General features: G+C 40.0%; 1 protein-coding gene across 1 annotated transcript in view; it reads left to right on the plus strand.

The window, feature by feature from the left end:
- Positions 1–20,883, plus strand: part of SAMD3 (sterile alpha motif domain containing 3) — a 35,760-nt gene extending 14,877 nt beyond the window's left edge. The window contains exons 6-10 of the mRNA XM_059468900.1: positions 5,505–5,672; positions 17,854–18,057; positions 18,426–18,597; positions 20,237–20,319; positions 20,566–20,883. Coding sequence (XP_059324883.1) covers positions 5,505–5,672; positions 17,854–18,057; positions 18,426–18,597; positions 20,237–20,319; positions 20,566–20,883 — 945 coding nt within the window. The remainder of the gene's footprint in view (positions 1–5,504; positions 5,673–17,853; positions 18,058–18,425; positions 18,598–20,236; positions 20,320–20,565) is intronic.
- The last annotated feature ends 785 nt before the right edge of the window (positions 20,884–21,668 follow it).

The following is a 21,668-nucleotide window of genomic DNA, read 5'->3' on the forward strand; positions in this document are numbered from 1 at the left end:
CTGCTCAAAAGGTATATGCATTCTTAAATTTGGAGGAGGGTGTGAGAATGAATTAATATTTTTGTTGGGCCTACCATTAGGCACTCTGTTCTTCCTTCTTGATCATAAGCACTATAAATACATCCTTTTTCTTGATCTGACAGTTGTGTGTTACAACAGTAACAGCTTAAAACAAACCCTACAATAGATGCATAAGTATTTATCACAAGACTTGCAGTAAAATTGAATTCATATACCTTTAAGAAGCAAATGAACAGCAAAAAAATTTTGACAAGTCTTTTTTCCTTGAAAGGCTCTTCAGCAATTAAAATAAGCAAAAATTTTATAGACTTTTCTTTTCAAACTCCTCCAGCTATTAAGGGAGTATAATTGTTGTCCTCTGTTCCTGATAATAGTATTAAAATGTAAGAGATAAAATACTGATTACTGAGAGGTTTTGAATACCTTTAAGTTGTTTATCTACAGTAATTAAACAGTTGTAGTTATTATTACAGTTTTTAAAATAGTACATTGAAAACATTTAAGAAATTGACCATCAATAAAATTCAGAGAAAAAGGGGACTGATAGTTAAATGTAGAAAGGAAATCTAGCATGAGAGTGATATTTCAAGCAAAAATGCTACTTACATTCTTTGTTAAGTAGCATTTATATATAAACTTCTGGGGACGCAGTTGTTATAATGTGGTTTTGGTGTCAACATTGGGAAGGGAGAAATAATCACCTCCTTTTTGTGTCTTGTAAAGCTAGAGAATGGGAGACACCAAACATGGCAATTCAGCTGGGCTGGTGGTAGTGCAGTAAAGTCGTTGGGGACCATTTAGCATACCAACAAGTCTGTTTTCAATTATTGGACTTATTTTTCCTACAACTTTGAAAAGAAATTATGACTTGTTTCATGCATTTAGAAACCAAAAGGGCTGACTGCAGTTTGGAGTACCAAGTTTTGTGTTCTCTCTGGTGTGCTGGAGCTCACTTCTGCTGTTGAGTATTATCTTTCTGCCATGTAAAATGCTCTATATCACTGTAGTGTTAATGTAATTCATTTACTGCCTGCTATTTATTGCTGTGCCAGGTCTCAGTTCCTAGATTCATTTTAACTCTAAAGTTATGCTTAAAAGGAAAGCAGTTTCTCAGCCTTTGGGGTGGAGGGGCAGCCACAGCATTTGCTGGGTTCTGCAGAAGGCTGCAGTAGTTCTTAAAGAGATGTCCTGAGAGGGTCTGCCAGTGGTGGGTGTGATTTTAATTTTAACTCACAAGCCTGAAGTTTAAAGCCCTTCACCAGACATGGATGTGTGCTGGCTGCCAGAAAGGTGCAGCAGAAGCTGCTCTTGGTTTCTCCCTGGCCAGGGTGCATGCCTGTGTGGCTGGGCAGGGGCGGGCAGCTGGGCTTCCTGGGGGAGGAAAGGGAAAACTCATCCCAGGAGGGATCTTGGGATTCCAGAATTAACGTGTTCTTCTGGCCAAGTGCAGAAAATCAGAATGTAAAGAATTTGATGTTATTGATGTGCATGGATGGGGAAGCTTTGAACTGTAAATGTCAGCACTTTTATTGCAACATTTTTGCAGAAATGAAGTGAAATTAACAAGTGGGAAAAGGAAAGATTTCTGGCAAACATAGAGGAAAACATAAGAGCACCTAAATTACCACCATAATTTTCATGACAGGAAAGAAAAATTACTTGCAAAACTTTAAACATTCCCTTTTTTTGTGGGATTTTTTTGTAGGGATTTTTTCCGAAATACTGGAATTTTGTTTCCCAAAATACTTATTTACACCTCTAAATTATTTTAAACAAATAATTTAAACCATGTGTGTCTGTAGTCTAATATTTTCAATCTCATACTCTTGCAATGAGAGATCATTAAAAGTTTGTTGTTTCAAGGTTTATTAGTAGATTATTCACAATTCTGTTTTCTCAGTTAAAAATTTCCCCATTTAGTTTTGCAGTATGAAAAAAATGCTTCTGTGCATTCCTTTTTCAAAGAGTATCCAATTCAATATAGTCAAGACAATGATTATGACCCTAAATAAATTCATTTACAAATAAAGTAATGAATAAGCCACTTATGTACTATGAATTTTAAAAGAATGTTATTTGTGAGGTCAGTCTAGAAGCAAGGATTAGGAATTATCTAAAATTCTAAATAATGATTTAGAAAAAAATTTCTACTAATAGTAAAACTCATTTAAGAAGTGAGGTATCTGGAATTAAATTAATTCCAAGATTAACTTTTGGTAAGCATGCTTTAAAGTGACTACATAAGGAAATTTTCCCATGGTATTTACTTCTACTTGCAGAACAATGCTATCCTAAACTAACATATGACATTTTAAAAAAATAAAACTCTTCATTTAATCATGGAATAGTTTATTAGATTTGTGGTGTGTATTGTAACCAGTACAACATTAAGTTAGACATATAATTTATATAGAAAAAGTGAAGGTCATAAACACAGCAGTCAAAAGCAAATTGGCGTGACACTGTTTCTTGAGAACTTGCAAGATATTCTGTCCCTGCTTGTCCATTTTTCAAGGCTTAAACCCAACAATTTGGAAAGAATCATCTGCCTTATTCCATTTCATTTCAGCCAGCCTTTTGAAAATCATATGGTTCCAAGAAAACATGACATGAGGAAGGGAGAGAGAGGGCTCCCTGCTCCACACCACTTGCCCTTTTGGCTGTGCTTTGCAATGAGCAGCTCCCTTGAGCTCGTGCCTGTGAAAACCAGGGTGCCACTGCTGGCATGCCCCATTTATGTAACTGCTGCACACAAAGTGATTATTTGCTAGTAAATTACTGATTTTAATCTGTGTGTAATCCTTTCCCTCCTATGTCAGATAGACACAGGCTAATCCTCCCACTCCTTTACCAGAAAGGTAAACCTTCCCAGGGTGGTGTTTGGGGGAAGCTGGGGAGAGCAGGAAAATGATAAGAAAATAAAATTGTTGGTTCAGAAAAGGTAACAAAAGCATCCTTTTTAGAGCATGCATTACCCACAAGGGAAACCACATAAATATACTTGCCTGCAGTCTCATTCTGGAAATAGGTGCGTGAGAGGGGACTTGCCTAAGTTTATGACAATCCTATTATAGAAATAGATTAAATTAAAATTCTTAATTTATTGGGGGGACTGGAGAATGAAAGTGTTCAACTTTGTGGGATATTTAAAGCCTTGTATAGGTGTCAGCATATTCTTTCATGTGAAAGAATAAGCAAAAACATCTTCTAGCCAAATAAAGATTTTCAAAAGAAAGAAGCTGTGTGAAGCTCAACTACAGGGATGCCTAAATTGTCAGCTGCTAATATATTCTGGGATGATCATGTTTTAAAATACTGTAACATCTGTTAAACACTTCAAAGAAGCATTAAACTAAGGTTTTTGTTTGCTTTTCTTAGGAACCTTAAAATAGCAAGCTAGGCATAAATTTTGCTAAGCATATAATGATGAGGTATTTGCATCAAAATGCGTAAGGCCAGAACTATAAATGTACTTAGGGACCTTAATGGTTCAGGTGAACAACAAGTGGGATTTTCAAGGCCTGTAGTCACCTTACTGCTTTTGAAGATGTTGCTGAGGTGTAATACTCATCCTGAGGCAGTGACTATGCCTTGTGAGAAGACTGAGTGAGCAGTTGTACTGTATTTTTAGTCATTATCTTTAGGTTAGTGCTGATGTGGCTTCTGTTCTGGCAGAACCCGAAGCCTGAAGTTTGCATACTAGAAATGCTGATGGGCATTTCTAGTATGCATTTATAGTTTGTATACTTTCTTTCCAGTTCTTGGGTGCTGAACTGTGACTGGCTGTGAAAAGATTCTTTGGTAAGGGCACCTATGAGGGTGGCAGAGAGTGTCCCCTTAGGAAGGGCAGTCCTGCCCTGGTAGGCCCAGGGCTGCTCAAGAAGAGCTGAAGTAGAGACCACAGGGGTTGTAGTCTCATAGCTCTTCCATTCTAATTTTTCACCATTAATGGAGGTCTTGCTTTTAGGATTGAGGGCCTGTAGGTCAGCTAGAACCTGGGGAAGTGGGAACAGTAAGCTGGGAAGGAGAAATGCAAGGTCACACTGCCTTCACCACCATCTCTTGAGAAACCCTCTCATCTGTATCCTGTGAGTGAGAAGGGCAGGCGTGTCCAGCTCATTGCAAAGAGAGATACTGTACTACTTAGTCTACTTCTACTGAATTCTGGTTTACACTAAGTTAGCCTTTCATATCGTGTGGCCTTGACTAATAAATGACACCATTTTGGTAAGAAATGTAGGGTAATCATTCTTCTGTTTATATTGTGTTTCAGCATGTCAGTGGGTCAGCATGACTCTTGGTGATGTCCAGGGGCAGGCTTGAGTATACTATTATGTGAGTGTAATATTGGAGTCAGTTTTAGAAAACAAAGTAACAGATATTTTAATTCCTCCACATCTTTTAATTTACAGTCACTTTCTGATTTTTTTTTTCCATCTGACTCTTGAACAGTCCCCAGTAGCTGGAATATGCAAGTGCTTTTGAGGAATGACAAAACTGCAGGTTTTGTCTGCAGATGTGTTGAACAGCCTTTGCTTAGAAATTGCTTCCTGGGGTGTCAATGTCATGGCTAGCTCCTGCCATGGGACATCCAGCTTTGGGCCACATGCCAATGGCCATTGGTCCTTAAGGATGCATGAGGAAGTTGCCATCCCTACAACTTTCAGCAGTGACTTTTCAATAACTGAATAAAGAAATACAAGAGGGTGACAGAAGCACTGTGGCCGTGTAAGCTCTGCCTTTGACTGCCAAAGAGTGATGAATGGTTGCATTAAACAGGACCTGCATCTGCTTGCAGTGCAGAAATGCCTTTAAGTTGCACTTTACACACCTTGAGGTGTCTTAGAAATGCTAGGACCTATTTAAATGATTGTCTTAATTCAGCAGTTTTGAGTTCAGTTTAAACATACTCTTGATCCAGTATAACTGTAGACTCCCAGCAAAAGGTAGTGCCACACTGTGTCTTTCCCACTCCCATTCTGTTAGACACAATAATCATGAAACTGTGCAACCAGTTAGATACTGCCAGAGGCAGAAATAACACACTAAACTAAAAAAAACCCCAAAACAAATCACCAAACCCTACAGCAGTTTCTGTTGTATCTGTGAGCTGATCTGCTTCGCTATGTAGTTTCACAACCCAATGTCATGAATGGAGCATAAAGTAAGAGCTGAGGAAGGGACAACATTGCAGTTTCATCGGTAGCCTAGGACAGATGTAACCCTTAGATTCAATTACTGTTGTCCTCAGCAAGCCCCAGCAGTGCCATTAGCCCAGCTGTTGGTTGCTGTAGAGCCATTTACCACAGGTGCTTTTGTTTCCTTCCATCCTGAAGCCAACAGTGGTGCTGCCCTATGAGCCTTTTTCTGCTTAATGGCAAACACTTTTTTGTAGAGTTAGTTAAAAAAAACTGACCTGCTTTAGGCTGGGGCAAATTCTTGACAGATACTGGTAATGACAGCTATTTTTTCCCCCCGTGTAGTTGCTGTGGAAACGGGCCCTTAAAGATCGTTTCAAATATGTTCGGAGACCCATTGAGGATGATGAGCAAGTCCTGAGGAACAAATGCAAATTTGGCCACAGGAGGGGACAGAGCAGAAAATCTTCTTTTGCTGAAAATACTCTTGATGGTGTCCAGGGGCAGGTGGAGGTAAGATTTTTTGGTGCTTGACTGAGTTCAGCCTTTCAGCTCCTCTGTTGACAATAAGACTACCAGCCAGTAAAGGGGACAACTGATCTCATCCCATTTAAACTCATTTTGAGTAGAGCTTCTTATGTTGCTAGACCCTTGACTTTTTTATGTATCAACAGCAGAGCTAAACCTGATACTGGACGCCTTGCACATTTGTTGTCATTTAGAGTTGTAAATTGGACAGAAAATACTGTCTGTTTTTTTAAATGTAGTGTTTCTATTCTGCTTTTGATTGTATACCTTCAATTAGAGTAAAAAACAATAGAGAATTATGTCTACTAGCTGAAGCCTCTGTACAAATAAGAATGCAAAGAGGTATGTGAGCTGGTAACAAAAATCCTACTGTCACATTTGTTACATAAAATCTGTTTGTGTAGTTGTGTGATATACATGGGCATGTTTACGAATCTGTGCATGCAGTTGCTGTGTATTCCTTTAGCTGGAGAATTCAGAGAGTTATCACTGTCCTGTAAGCAACCTAATTAATTTATACACTTCCATAAATTCATTAAGATTCCAGGTTTGCCAATGCTGCACACACCTCTTTGCACTGAAATTAAAACATGGTAAAATTTAAACAATTGTACAAATGTGATAAAGAAGTTATGTAAGTAGATATTCATCTTTAGCTTATCCATGTTCATCCTGCTGTTTACCAGACCCTGTATTTAGGGAACAAGAGCGGTTTATTGGATGCATTTCTGCATATATTGCCCTTGTGATTGAAGGTGGCTGTAGTTTCCCATACAAAATGCAAATACATGTTTGCATTGGCTTTTAGAAATTTCAGTGATTTCTGTTTATTTTCTTTGGGTTAATATGTTCAGGAATAAACACACCCCTTCTTGCCTGCTTTAGTTGAAGAGTTTGCAGCTTGTGTGAAGTGAGAAACCTGTGACTTTGGTGCAAAACAATAAACAGTCTCGCACCCAGTAAAGAAGAAATTATAAGCTCCTGGTTTTGTGTGCACATCAAGAGTTAGCCATCCTTTATCTGCTAAAGCTTGGAAACGGCACACGTGGATCTTTTCTGTCTTATGAGCTCATTGAGAAGGGCTTTTTCTGTCTTATGAGCTCATTGTAGGGACTGCTTGCTAAACTTCATTTATCTGTAGAGAGGGTGTAACTGCTCTGTGCTGTGTTTCTGCAGACCAGGAATCACCACTCTTTAACTGCATTGCCTGAAGCCAGCACTGGTCACACTTGTTTGCTTTAGAAATTAAAGACAAATATTGCATCTCCTCTAAAGGCTTAGGCCTTTTTTGCTAGCCTGAATGTTGTAAGCAAATTAACGGTAAAACTTAAAGGTGGTGAGAGGATGCTGAATATCTCTAAACAACTTTCCTTTCTCTCTCATTTTCCCTGTATCCTGAACATATATTTATAGACAAAATGCAAATATAAATGCAAGAATCAACACTTGTGGGCCCTATTAAGGATTAAGAATGTATTCCATAATTTGAGGGAATCAAAAGTTAGTTTTGAATGTGTTTCTACATTGAAAGCAGCGATGTCTAACTCTGAGATCCTAATTTATGTCACTACATATCTGCAAAATGGAACAAAATGTTTCATATTATTTTTAACAAAAGCAGTGGGGATTTTCATTCTGTACATTTAGGAACACACATAAAGGCACTTTCCTGCCAATCCTTTGCACTGATTACTCTATGAAAAATAGAAACTGTTAAACTGTCTTAGTCTCAAAAAATGAACATTTTATCTAGAAGCCAAGACCACAGGCAAACTCAAATTATATTCAAATTACTGTTAGCCAGATCCCCTTGTCTTCATCCCTTTTCCAAGACTGGAAGAATGAATCAGCCTTGTGTGAAGCCAACACATCAAAATTAATTGAGGTGAAAGAGGGGGGAAATTAATTCGAGGTTAAGGCGACCTATGGAGAATAATTAGTGAAGGATCCTCAGTCCCCTTGGGCCACCACGCTCTCCTTTAGACAGGCAGAGTAGGACATTTAGGGCATTGTAGGTTAAAGCCGACTGGCAGAGCTATGCAGATGAGGGAGCACATCTGTTCCCAGCAGATGACCTACTTACCAGTCACATGGCTGACTTCTGCATCGAGCTTTATTTCTGAGCAGCCATAAGCTGTCACCCTGCCATGTATGCTTTGTGTCAGTACAGTCTTGGAGTGTTAATGGCATGAAACTGATAAAAAGATTGTTTACTGATCAGAAATGTCTCACTGTTATAGCTGGCATTTATTTTATGTGAGAAGAGTCATAAAGTTATTACTACTAATAAAACCCTCAACCAATCTTTTTACTTCTTCATGTGAAAATCCAGCTGCTTGCCAGGATGATCTTCCTGTGATGTTTTGAGCTGGATGATATCTGCCCCTGGGACTGCCCAAGCTCCTTCACCTTCCAGCCAGGCATTCTTCTTCAAAAGCAGCTCAAGCACACTCGGCAGGGTATGCTCCCGTGCAGGGCATTGCTGCCAGGTGCAGCATCTGGCTTTCTCCTCCAGTTTCTTTAAAACATCTGTTGATGTATTCCTCATTACAGAGCATTATATTCAAACAAGATTGAAGAGTAGCTACTTTTTTTTCTAGTGACTAGCATCACATGAAAGGTCTTGAGCAAGTGCAGGGCAGGATGATGGTAAGTAAGCACCATGCTAGAGCTGTCTGTCACTAAAGGAGATTTATTTAAATGATGCTCTCTATAAATATCCATCAGGTTGCACCACCAGGGAAAGAAGCTTGGACTGTGCCTGGCAGGCATTAATTTGAGAGTCTGTGTCTGAGGGATATTCAGAGTTTTATCAGGAAATCCTCCATAAACAACAAATTTTATGGCTATGGTGTGAGAATCCTTCTCAGTCATTTTCCACAGTCAGGCAAATATCTTGGAGCTGCAGTAATCCAGGGGAGAGTGTTTTGTAATGATAATGACCTTCATCTGCTGCAAATGGAAGGTCTTTCCATGACAAGGGGGATTACACTGTTAAAATACATAAGAAAAGCAAGCCAGTCTCCCCTCTGCAGCAAGGGGGGGATTACTGCTAAAGCAGCCATTCAGTGGCTTCTTCTGACTGGTCTCATTATTTTATTAGCATCAAGCCCCCTTCCTCTGCCCTAAGAACTTGTTTGATTTATGGTTCTTCAGGCCGTGAGGGAAACCACCTCCTGCCAGTTGTAATAGGAAAGGCCCTAGAGTTGGGGGAGCCAGAAGAAACATAAAGATGGACCTTCCTGGTCCTTGGCAAAGGATTGCCAGAAGGTGAAAGGTGATGGAGAAGGAAATGGGGTTAGAGCTGATGATTGCTTTGCATACCTTGAGAGCTTATGGCTCAAGCACTATTTTAGTCTTCCCAGGGGCAGTGACCAAAGAGCAAATTTTCCCTTTCAGATCTTTAAGTTTGGAAATCTTGCCAGTCTCAAGCAGTGCTGTTCATGGAATGTATGACTTCACTGTCAACTCAGTTAGCTGAATACAGAAATGAAAAAGCCCCCAGGTATCCTGCATGGCTTAACCTGTCAATTCAGAGAGGTGTGTGTTTCCCATAGGTCCAGTATCCTATTCTGTTCCCAGAGGCTTCTGGGATACTCTTATGATATCTCAAATGCCACTAAATAGCTCTATCTATGCAGCTGGATTAAGCTCCTTCAATCCATCCCAGACATTAAATAAGAAAATATCTCATCAAAGGCACTACCCAAGGGGGCCTTAAGCTTCCTGAAATGTAAGGGAATATAACAGGCTAGAAGACTGCTAGTAGTTCTTGATATTAAACAAAAATGGAGAGAGAGTACAGTCCCTCTTCTAAAGCCTCTGATTTCTTACATCTTATGACAGCCTGTTTGTGAGGTCATCAGGGTTTCTCTGAAGCTGTCACACAAATAAATTTGGAGTTAGGTGTGAAAAGGAAAAATAGGCTCTGACAAGATGTCAGCTGAGATAGCAGTAGATGTTTGCAGATAAATGGGAGTATTTGCCACACCCAGCAGAGCTGGGAATAACAAAATGAAAACAATTTATAAAGGGGGCACTGGCACACTATCTTCTTTCTGTGTCAATGGGACAGAAACAAGAAAAGCTTTGATGAGAACTTTGACTGGGAGAAGCAGAAGGATTCTGCAGAAACTTTAACTCTTGAAGTTGGACATCTATTGATATTCCTGTACAGGGAAGATAAGCAGGAATTTTGAAACTGGTGAACGTGCAAATTCTGTGCCAGGAGGACTAAAAAGCAGAGAAGACCCCTGGCCAAGGAGGTGCACCATTTGTGCTCGCTTTGGTGGTGTCATGCAGTACAAGAAATTTACCCTGTTGTTTTTATCTGGAAACTGTCTTTTCTGATGAAAGGAGGAGTGAGGACTGAGTGAAGTCTACCCTGAGATGGAGTCTCTTTTATCTCAGATTAGGTAAATTAGGCAAGGTAGACATTTCCTAGGGATGTGCCTTTCTTTAGTGATAACTAACATCATGTTTGTCAATGATATTATGCCACTGCAGGAGTCAGAAACTTGAAACAAGATTTCAAGGGCTCTAGAAAGAATAGGACTTGGAAAATGATGGCTGGAGAAAAAGGGAGGAATGAGAAAAATAAGGCAACAGCAAGGGAAAAGGAGAGCTAAATGTCTGTAAAATTCTCAGAGGATGAACAGCTTGTGTACAATATGCTGAAATTCTCTTGGCTCAGTCTTATGGCACTATTGGCAGGCAGAGCATTAGGTACCATCTCTGCTGAGAATGCCATGTCCCAATGAAACAGGGGTGATAGCACCTTTCCCTCTAAGATTGATGGTCTCCACATAAGGGGTTTGAATGTTTGCACAGCTGGAATGTAAGCATGCATATTTAAATGATCTTTCAATGGCTGTACTGAACTGTTGTAATGTGATTTTTCCACTAAAACTTTGATGTGCATACATCAAACTTTGAGCGTGTAGTGTTGCTTAGTTAATATTTTGAAATGCTTTTAAGTCAAAGCAAAAGCTTTAAACACAAATCCCCAGCATACATCTTGCACTTCACCTTCTTATTTGTGTCAGCCAGTGTCTTCATTGTTCTGTGAGTTAAATTGTCAAGCACAGGTTGTTCCTTGGTAGAGGAAAACGGATTTCTGTAATTTTGCTTGTGCAGCTTACAAAATCAGAAAGCAATTGTTGTGGTCAGAAATAGGCTGACTTACGTGACTTTGAAAGTTTTTGGTTAGCACTGGCACATAAATCTAGTTCCGAAGTTGCCTGCCTGGCTCAAAAAGGCAATTATGTGTAATTAAAGCAAAGCCTGCCTTAATTAAGCATCTCATTGGAGTACAAGTCAGTGTGGATCCTGCTGATGGTTACACACTCATTTTGCTTGGAAGCAGGCTGTCCATGCTGTTTCATGTCTTTGTGCGCTGTGTTTGGATGTGAGGGGTGAGGCATGGTTTTGATGTCTTCTCAGTTCTCTCCCACCATCCAGGATGAGAAGATGGGCCTTGAGCAGTGCCCAGTTTACAGCCTGCCTTTTTAGAGTCATACTTGTTCCAGATCAGTCTCCAGTGTTTGGGGGTTTTTTTGAGCAGACCTTCACTTTCTCTCATTGCCTGTTTTGATCACTCCTCCTGATATAAAACAGCTCAGTGTTCATCATAGTAAATGTCATTTCAATGACCCTGGTTGTCACCACAGAAAAAAGGGCTGTCCCTTACAACAGTGGTAGCAAAAAAACTGGTCTACACACTGTGCTTTTATCATGCCTTGTGTCTGTATGAGGTCCAGAATAGCAAGACCCACTTTTCAGTATTCAAATATCAAGACACAGAGATTATGCTCGTTTAAGTAACTGTGAAAGTTGCTTCTCACCCTGAAGAAGTTATAAAAGCCAATTAATGGAAAAGATTATTCCAAACAAAAGTCCTAACTATCATCAGGCTTTCTTGTGTAAATACATTGAGTGTTGATGCTAACTAATGCAGGTAGACCCAGCAACCAAGAACTGCCGGCAACATCAATGCAATAGCATGACTTGGAACATGCATTGGCATCTAGCAAGGAAAATTTGAAATGTGTTTTTCAAAGGAAATATTATTAGCAGCTGCTGGAAGCTGACAAGAGCAATAATAATGAAAGACAGAGGCTGTAGCAACCCATCAGCATCCCAGTCCTAGTGTATGGTTTTAAAGGACTTCCCATTCAGTGCTGATCCCACTGAACCTGCCTGCACAGCACTGCTGTTCCAGGAGATGAGTTTCATTACCATCACATGTTTTCTACATTGCTTTCTAGCGAGCAGATTAGTCTCCATCCAAAGGAGTTGCCTCAAAGAAACATTTCCAGAGCATCCCAGGTGAGGAACCTGGATCACTGGTTAGCAGTGAGCAGACTGACAGCATGCAGTAATGTCCTCATATACACCTCTTTAACTCCACTGCTCCTGTCTGAATTAACTCTCTCAAACTGAGGAGCCAGTAGGTCCTGTTGGTATTCATCAAAAAGAGATCTCTATCTTTGTCCTTAGCAACAATGAGGCTGCATTTACCATTCAGGAACTGGTCTAAACCCATATAAAGAGCAAAGAGTTGTCTGCTGTCCACACCAGAGGCACTTTCATCACTCTTTGATTAGGCAGTCATGTTTTGTGTTAACATTCGTGTCCTTTACAATTTATGATGCTGGCTTTCAACAGTAACTGAGAGCTTAGACCTTGGAGATCACATCATGCAGAAGAATTGCTCCCTCCCTCCTCACAAACTGCAGTTTCACTGCCTTGGCTGTGACACTGTTTCATAAAGGCGCCCTGCTAGCTGGGGCTTTTTTCAAGAAGGTGCTAATACAATCTTGTATCTTGGGAAGTACCAAGATGTATCAGAAGGGCATTTAGGAATCAGGCCTTTATTTAGAAATCCGCCTCCAATCAAGTGACTATCCTCTTGCTTCAGGAGATGGGAGGAATTTGGAATTTGGAGTCTAGTAGTTTTTTGTTGGTATGTTTTCTTGTTTTAATGTGAGCATCTTAACACAGTCTGCTTGTACATGGTTCCAAGTAGAACTGTGAATAGAAGGTGGGGAGTCACACTCAAAAGGCATCTGGAGTGTAGGCAAAGAGCCGTACAACCTGTGTGCCTCCCAGACTTAGAGTCTCCAGTCACAGATACCTGAGATGCCAAAGAGTCAAGAGTGTTTATGGGCATGGGCAACAAGGGATGAGTTCCCTGCTGCTGTCACCTTTGAGAGTGAATCCAGCAGAGTGAGTAGGAGCCTTGGCAGGACCATCCTGCAAGCTAGGGCTAGGTTACTCTGACAGGTACTGGATATCCTCTACATTAACTTCCTTTCCACATCCTTTTGCCTTTTTCTCTGTTCTGCTGCACTTCTCATAAGCTTGTGATTATAAGGCAGCTTCTTATTTAAAGACTGCAAAATAAATTTTTGTTTGTTCCAGAAATATTTATTTTTAATCAATTTTTTTTTGTTTAAAAAGAAAGGTAACCCTTTACCTTATAGACTAAGCATGTGCATTGCTAAACAAGACAAAAATAATTAAATATCACCAATTAACATTCTTATTGTTGCAACTGAGATGGATGTTACTGGTGACACAACTGAAAATCTGGCCAGAGGGGTCTGGTGACCTCAAGAAGAAAGATTCCTTATTTAATGAGGCTATTTTTTAGTTCTGTGTGGTATACATGCTGAACTGTTAGCTGTGGCTTCTTCAGGCATTGAGACGAGATTCCAGCTTTGGTCTAGATAGGATTGGTTTTGCACATTATCAAAATAATTGAGCTTTAACCTTATGGTCAAGTTTTACTGGAATATTGCTGTGCTGTAGCTGGCTTTCTCACTGTGATGGTTGAAGTGGAGAGGATCTAGAGTCCTCCCTGAATAAAGAATTGGTGGGCTGATAAACCAGTTCAGCAACCAGCTTCCCAAACGCAGATTCCTCCTGCAATGTTAAAGTTAACTATAAAATATTTTAAATTATATTTGGAATCATTCTCCAATCAAATGGGTGTCCCACTGAGATAACTTATTTCCACCAGAAGAAAGCACCTCTCCCCTTTCCACTTGCCTTAAAAGCCAACTTATTCACAGTCAAAGAGGTTGAAAAGATTATGATAGTCATTGCTTTAAGCAGGATGAACACTGCAAGGCAACCAATTCTAACACTGACTTCTCCCAGGTAATAGGTGATTTACACTACAAAGTTTGGGCTTCCATTGCTGTTTTTCCCCCCTAATAAATAGCTACGACAGCAATTCTTCCTTATGCTGCTGCCATATTTCTATTGCAATGGCTTGCCATTACCACTGATGAAAATGTCAAATGGTCTCTTTTAGCTAATTAATAATATCATCAGCTAAACTAGCTCTCAGGGACAGAGCTGACCACAGGGAAAGTCCATCAAATCAAGCAGTGTTTGCCTTGACAAGGGGGCTGGAGAGAAGCTGGTGTAAAGGTCACAACTTCTTCTCGTGTTTGTTTCTAAGCAACCCAGTCAGTCAGTCTGTGGTTGCAGCACACTGGGTTGAGTTGTTTTGCTTTCTTGTCTCTGCAAGTAAGACACTGAAGGTGACAGGCCCTCAGGGAATGAGCCACCATGTTCCACATCAGCTGGCTGGGGAAGTTCCTGCTTTATGGGCAGGAGGCCTGAAAGCAGACCCACAGGAGAAACCAGTGGTGAAAGGGCTCTTTGGAGTCAGAGGCTTCAAGTTAGCTCTTGCACAGCATAAAAACATAAATGTAATTTTAAAAGCCCTAACAACTGCCCAAGTTTGTGTGTGTGAGAAAATGCGGGTATCTTGAGACTGACAAGAATGGGTCATCCCTTGGTTCTGTGCACTGGTCACAGTGAAGCAAGGGACAGCCTGTCCAGCTTAGGGCAAGTTGGCAGGTTAAGGAATAGCTGAATGACCCAGCTGTGAATATGTGAATACTGGGATGGTATTCATACTAGTAACCAATATAAATTTCATACCAGAAACCATCAAAGGCCGATGCAGGAAGCTTGCAGGGATGACATACCAGCAGCAAAACAAAACTCTGATGACTCTGAGCGATCTGATGGACATTTACACAGAATTCTTTTTTGTGGCTTTCTGCCTTTTCTACATGGGTTATAGAGGTTTTCTCACCCAGGGTGAGAAGCAAGAAGCCTGATGCTGCTGAGGGACAGGAGTGCTCAAGGTGCATTCCCTAGGTCCAGGGTGGCTGGCAGAATATAAAGCCATACCAGAAAAATGAGATAGATTTGCAAGCATTCTCAGTAGGTGAGTTCAAATGATCACATTACTGGGACCATTTTCCATAGGCATTCTTCAGGGCATCTATCTCAAGACATGCATGTCACTAAAGAGGACAGAATAATTCACTAAAATGAGCAGTAACACATTTTCAGGATCAAGAACTTGCACAAAATTTTCAGTGGTGTCCAAGGATAAAACAGGTAATCTTTTAATTGGGATGTACATTTTTTCTCATATTAGATAATTGGAGGTAACTAATTTCATGCCAGTTTCTAGAGTTTCAAGAGAGAGCTAGAGAACATATGGACCAAGAAACCATCTCTTTTCACTGGCCAAACTGGCCAGAACTCTAATGCAGACCCAAGAGATTAACACATTAGGAAGGAATCAACAAAATTTTGGTAAATAGACCTAATTCTTCACAAATTCATTAGTTCTTTGAAGTATTCAACAGCCCTGAGGACACAGGCAATCCAGCTGATATAGTTTACTTTAAATTCAGAAGAGATTTTAGCACATGCATTTGAAAGGCTCTTAGAGGATATAATCTGAGGAGATAAACAGGAAGGTCCTTGAATGGATAAAGAGTTATAAGATAGAACAAACAAGGCTCTGCAGAAATGGTTGGGATTTGCAGTGGAAAAGATTATGAAAGCTTAGTTTAAGCGGTTCAATATATTTCTAAATAACATGAGAAAAGTAGACTAGTTGGCAGATTACCTTTTGTGATGCTACCAAGGATACTAAAGGCAAAGACTGAAGAATTGCATAAGGACCCCATCCCAGGGTGGGGAAACCCAGCAGATAAAATTCAGTTCTGATAGATGGAAAATAAAGGACAAGGAGAAAACCCAGTCCTAACAACACTGATAGTGGTGGGCTCTTAGCTTATTAGTACCATTCACAAATGCTATTTTTGTACTAGGCTAAAGAATATCTGGCACAATGCTAAGCAGCAGTCAAAACAGAAAAAGAAAACAACAACAAAAAGAACTTTATGACACAGAATTATTTAAGAAAGGAACGAAAGGCAATGCATTATTCCACTGTATGCCCCTGTGGTGCCCCAGTATATCTCAAGAAGTACTTTTAAGTTATATTGCACCTATTTCATAAAAACTACAGTGAAATTAGAAAACTTGCAAATACAGTAACTTTCAATAAGGATTATTGAAAGTATGGACAAGCTTTCATATGTGGAATGATTAAATAGCTTAGGACAGTCTTGACTGGAAAAGGGATGGCTGAGGACAGAATATGACATGTCTGTAAAACTATAGTGGCATGGAGATGGTGAATAGGTTTTGAATCCAGTATGATAATTAGGAAGCAGAAATAGCAGGAGAAAAACAAAGAAATGCATTTCCTCTGACAGCATATAGTTAAACTGCCACATTTAAGGTAGGATTTTGTGGAAGGCATGATTTTATGAGAGTTGGAAAAGTGACCGTGAGAAGTAATTGAAGGAGAAAAACAATCTACTGAAGGCTGTATAGCTATAAAGACTGAAGGCTATTAAATATAAAGATTGGGAGTCCACAGACCCCAGTGTAGTAAGTCTTGACAAACTCACCATATACTCATCATTTATACTTTTTGCCAGCACCTCTCCCAGGCAGGTAGGGGAGGATATGGTACTAACTTGTCTCCCCACCTCTGCTCCTGTGCTCTGAGGAAGAGGCCAGGAATGCCTATGCAAGCTGGTCACAAACACACACTGCTGTTGTAACACAGTGAAGACTGAAATCCCCTATTAGGAAGAGTGCAGACTGTGCTAGTACAGAATCCTAGCAAGGGCCAGGGAGTTGTACAGGGGGGACATTAGGTATCTCTCCTCCATGCGGATCTAATTTTCTTCTGGGATGCCTATAATGGCTATTGGTAGCTATGGATATATACTAGGAAAGGCAGGTTTCTTACTGCATTGTGCAACCATTCTTGGAATATCACGTGCATGATTTCAAAGAAGGATGTTAATTAAAATGGAAAGTTATATGCACATGCAGGGCACTGCGAAGTGGTTTGGGATGTTGTGTGTTTCACAGCTCTGTGTTGGGAATGTTCCGGGGGGCATTTTGAAGTGTCTCAACTCCCTCTGGCATTGACCCACAGGCTGCCCATATGTGTAATCACAGCTGCATCAGTGACAATACAGACAGCAAAAGCCAGCAGCAACACAGCCTGAGGATGTAACTGTATCAGCTGTGCATCTCTGTGTCCCTCAGCTTGTTTCAGTGAGCAAATTCCCTGTGTCCACTGATGGATGAGCTACACACGCTCAGGCTACTCCAGCTGGTGTACTGCTTTGGATAGCCACTCCTCCTCTCAGTAATTACTGGCTTTGAAATTACATCAGGAACAATAACAATAATTTTGAGGAAGGTTGTTAACTTTCCTCACGTACAAAAATACTTTTTGGAAACACTAACAGTCAAACTGCTCAAATAATGCCTTTCACTACTAGGTTTTTAGTTCAGCTAGTGTCCTTGGGGGTAAAAATTCCAGCTGCATAAATGTGAAAGTTAGTTGTCCTGCTTTTAGGACCCGTATGGGTAAGAGGAGAATACTAAAATTCTCTTGGTAATACAGATTTAATATTGCTAAATACTGAGTTGTCATTAGAACTGACTACTCCTTTCCAATAAACCACAATGAGACAAACCACACACAGGAACAGGAATTTCATGAATAGCCTCAAATATGCAATTTGGGCTTGGGGGACTTGGCTGACAGGTATAGTTTTATATGAAAACAGACCTTGGTCTAACTTAGAATATGAGGGTGAGTTCAGAGAGCTGGAACTGAAACCACACTGCCCATTCTGCTGAGCTAAACTACACTCAAATCACAGAGGTCACATCAAATGACACGAGCTAAAAAAGATGAATAATCAGATAAAAAGACTGATTTTTTATAATTCTGTCCTTAATTTCTTCGTAGGAAGAACCTGCTCATCTTAAAGGCAGTGCAATGGATTTACATATTAAGTGGCTTAATCAAGAATATATGAAAACTCAGAGGAACTGGGAAGAAGTGGAAAACAGAATGAATGTGACAATAGAAATACGGAGAAAGATGATCAGCGATAAGGCACCTTTAAAAGATGTTCTTCGACTATTTCCTTTCTTAAGATGCCCTTATCAGGTAACAGAGCTATTTTTAATAATAACATTGAATCCTGTGTTATAGATGTGATACATCTGTAGGTGTGTATTTCACAGGATATTTTCACTGAAGTATCCATCAGCAACGTTCTCTTTAATTCATACTGAAATCCCATTTTAAAACGTTCATCACTTCAATTCTGAGTTAAAGGTGCCACACATACCACCAGTGTCACTGTTTGGTGTTACTTGATGCATTCCTTCCCTGCTTTGAAAAAAAATTACATTACCCTCTTGAGTTTATAATCTTATTTAACTGAGCTAGTTTTATCCTGTCTTCAAAGTGCATGCATTGTTTACAGTTGTGGTTTTGAGGTTTGCAATACCAAATACTTGTTTTTCTTTTAGCTTTTTAGGGAGTTCCAGCTTCTCACACACATGGACATTCATAAGAAAACAGTCGAGATTTTGGAGATTTATTCAGAAAACATATTGTCCTTGTATGTGGTGAGGAATAATCCAATTAACATTATGCTGCAAGAAAATCTGAAGCAGCACACAGAGGAAGACGTTCTGAAATGTCAGTACAAATCTCCTATGCTCTGAATATCAGAGTTTTGTTGTAGCTAATTGTTCTTACTTATGTAACTAAACTAGTTTCAATTATACTGCAAACTAATTTCAAAAATGTTACGGTTTCTTTGAAAATATAGAGTGATGGTGAAGCATTGAGAATAAAAGCTACTAAATTAGTAGGAAAATTAAGTCAGTCAAGTATTGAAGCTTTTTTTTCACTGAATAAAAGACTGCAGGTTTGATAAAGTAAGTAATTACCTTAAAATAAGTATTGCTAGATGAGCAGAAGTATGTATTTCTAGATATGAGTGCTTATTATTTTCTAAAAATACCCGCAGAAAACTAATTTTCTGCTTTAGAAATTGCCCCATAAAAAAGACGCAATTTCCTTTACAAGTCAAGTTTCTATGGTTATAATCTTTACCCCAGTAAAATAAAAGAAGTAGTTCCCACTAACCATTTCAGGCACCTCGTCTCTGCAGACAAACAGTGCAGGAGAAAGGGCACAGACTGGTGCCTCTGGTGAGGTCCATGTATCCTGGCTGTGGGGAGCAAACACCTGCTGACACTCAGCTTCTTTCAGTCAGTGACAAATCCGGGCAGTGTGGTCCTGCAGGGACAGAACTCTTCAAGCAGTCATTCAGAATTGCCATTCTTGCCCAGCTGCCCAAGCTCAGCTCTCTGAGAAGTCCTCCCTAGACTCACTTTCTGTCGAACAGGCATAATAATTCCAGGATGTCAATCCAAGGTCACACCATATGAAGACATGTGAGTCCCATATCAGTTTCACTCCATTTATTGCCAGGTCAGCTTCGAAAGAAGCAGGAAGTGTAGGTTAAAATTCTGGGGATTTCCTTCGCTAAGGTTAAAAACAAAAGCACTCATGGTAGATTAAAATTCTTCAATGAATAGTCTAATCCAGAAAGCCTTTATGAACTTTCTTTTCATAGCTTTGGCCAAGGAAATCTATAGATTTCTATAGTAAGTAATTTCCCCTTTTCTTATACAGCATGTCCACAGAGATTTTGACTCATGCCTTAGTAAAGTCCCAAGGCCTTTCCTTTTCTGTTTTTCTCTCACAAACAACTTGACCTGGCACCTAGATAGTAAATGCATGGCGAGGTAAGTTCAGTGAAGCACATAACACTAGAAGCCTGAGTTGCAAAAAAGATGTTATAGTCAATAACACCTGAGTCAGAGGGATAGTAGATACCAGGTGTCAGGAGGTTCTGCAGCACCAGCTGGTGCCATAGCCTTCAAAGCAGAGTCCTGGAAAAAGGACTCCCTGGACTTCAGTTTACTGGGGAGAGAGAAGTTTGGGGAAGGGCAGTGAGAGCAGGAAGACTGCTCAGCTCACAAGCTCAACTAAAAGCAACCCAATGGCCAACTTACTTATTGTGAGGAAAATTGAACTGTAATATTGAGTAGCAGAGTCCCATGAATTATTTGGCACTAATGTTCATTGCCAGCTGAGTTGTCTAAATATTGACTGTGGTACAAACTACTCTTCAAAGTGGACTGAACAACAGCTCCACTACTGAGCTCTTAACTATTACATAGACTGCAATCTGTTTTTCCAGGATGATACTGCAGTGCCAGAAAGTTTTCATTTGTAATTTAGTATAAATCCTTGCCTTTGACAGATATGAAAATGACTGCTGCATGTTTGCTCCTGCCAGAAGTCTTTGGAGATGATTCCAGTCTGTTTGCTGCAGTGAACGAGGAGGTAGGAGACAGAGCACCAGCAGCCTTGGTCTCTCTTCCTTTTATCACCTGCATGTGCACATCACCCGGGCTTTTGGTGGCTCAGCTTAGTTCTGGGAAGAGGTGACATTAGCCTGCCTTTTGAGTAGAAATACTCACAGAAATACTACCTAACTTCAAAGGAGTGTTATCAGTCTTACTTCATTCTCTGACCCGTTCATCGTAGCAACGTTGCGGCATCATTTGAAATAGCCTTTTTTAAATTTAGGTAAAGGCAGCGACACCAGTGCTGGAAGTGAAAAATCCCTTCAACGTGAATTCATGCGAGTTTGCCCTGTACATAGAAAGGGAAGAGCTGGCCCAGCTTGACGACTGCACCATGGCTCTGGCAGCACTGGTGGCTGCATTCCATGTGTTTGATATCCCATGCCCAAAGAGAATCCACAGGACACTGAACTTCCTGGAGTCCCTGGTCTTTGAGGTGAGGAGCCCAGCATCTCTGCCCACCCCAGTAAAGACAGGGCTGGAGGCACCCAAGCATCCAGTACCTGATGGTGCACCCAGCACTCCTCTCAGGAGCATGTGATATTTTGTCAAAATAAATCCCTTTGTGCCATTCTTTCTATTCAAAGTGTATGTATATTTAAAAGCTACGTTTAGTAATGCCCTCCTTTTTTTATTGTACTGGCTACTTCTAACAAAAAATTAAAACTCCAGCAATCTCATTATTTTAAATGTAGATTTTAGAGCAGTCTAGAGATAATAAAATTTTCTGGATTACTTTATGTGTTATGTATTATTTTTCTATAAGTAGCATTTGAAAAATTCAGATATTTTGATTGTTAAGAATTAAAAAAATGAGCCAACATGAGCATTTCACTGCTTTAGATGGTAATACAGTTAATGTTTTGAAATGGCACAAATTAAACATCTACTTATTACTATTACTTCATAATGTTCTGATTGCTGAGAGGCTAATATAATAATTTTAGTGGTTTAAAATGGTGGGCCTGATTTTCAATTTACAGGATGATGACTTTTGCTGTTTTCTTCTTGCATGAAACATTTTGTTTCAACATTAATCCTGAATTTACTAAATAGGCATTCTAAGATGAGCTCTCAAAGCAGCAAGAATGACTTATCTGGGATGCTGCCATGTGCATTGGTGCTGCAGAGGGAACATTTCTTTCCAAATTTGTTCCTCATTTTCTTTCCAAATTTGTTCCCTGGAACAAATCAACTTTCTCCACATGGTGACTCTGTCTGCCTACACAGAGTAGAAGCCCTCTCCTCTCTTCTTCCACAGCCTTCTCTCTTTGCCAACACTCCATTCGTGACTTCTGTGTGAAAATCCCAAGGATTGCTGTCTGG

Source organism: Ammospiza nelsoni, chromosome 3 (assembly GCF_027579445.1).
Source record: "Ammospiza nelsoni isolate bAmmNel1 chromosome 3, bAmmNel1.pri, whole genome shotgun sequence".
NCBI lineage: Eukaryota > Metazoa > Chordata > Aves > Passeriformes > Passerellidae > Ammospiza > Ammospiza nelsoni.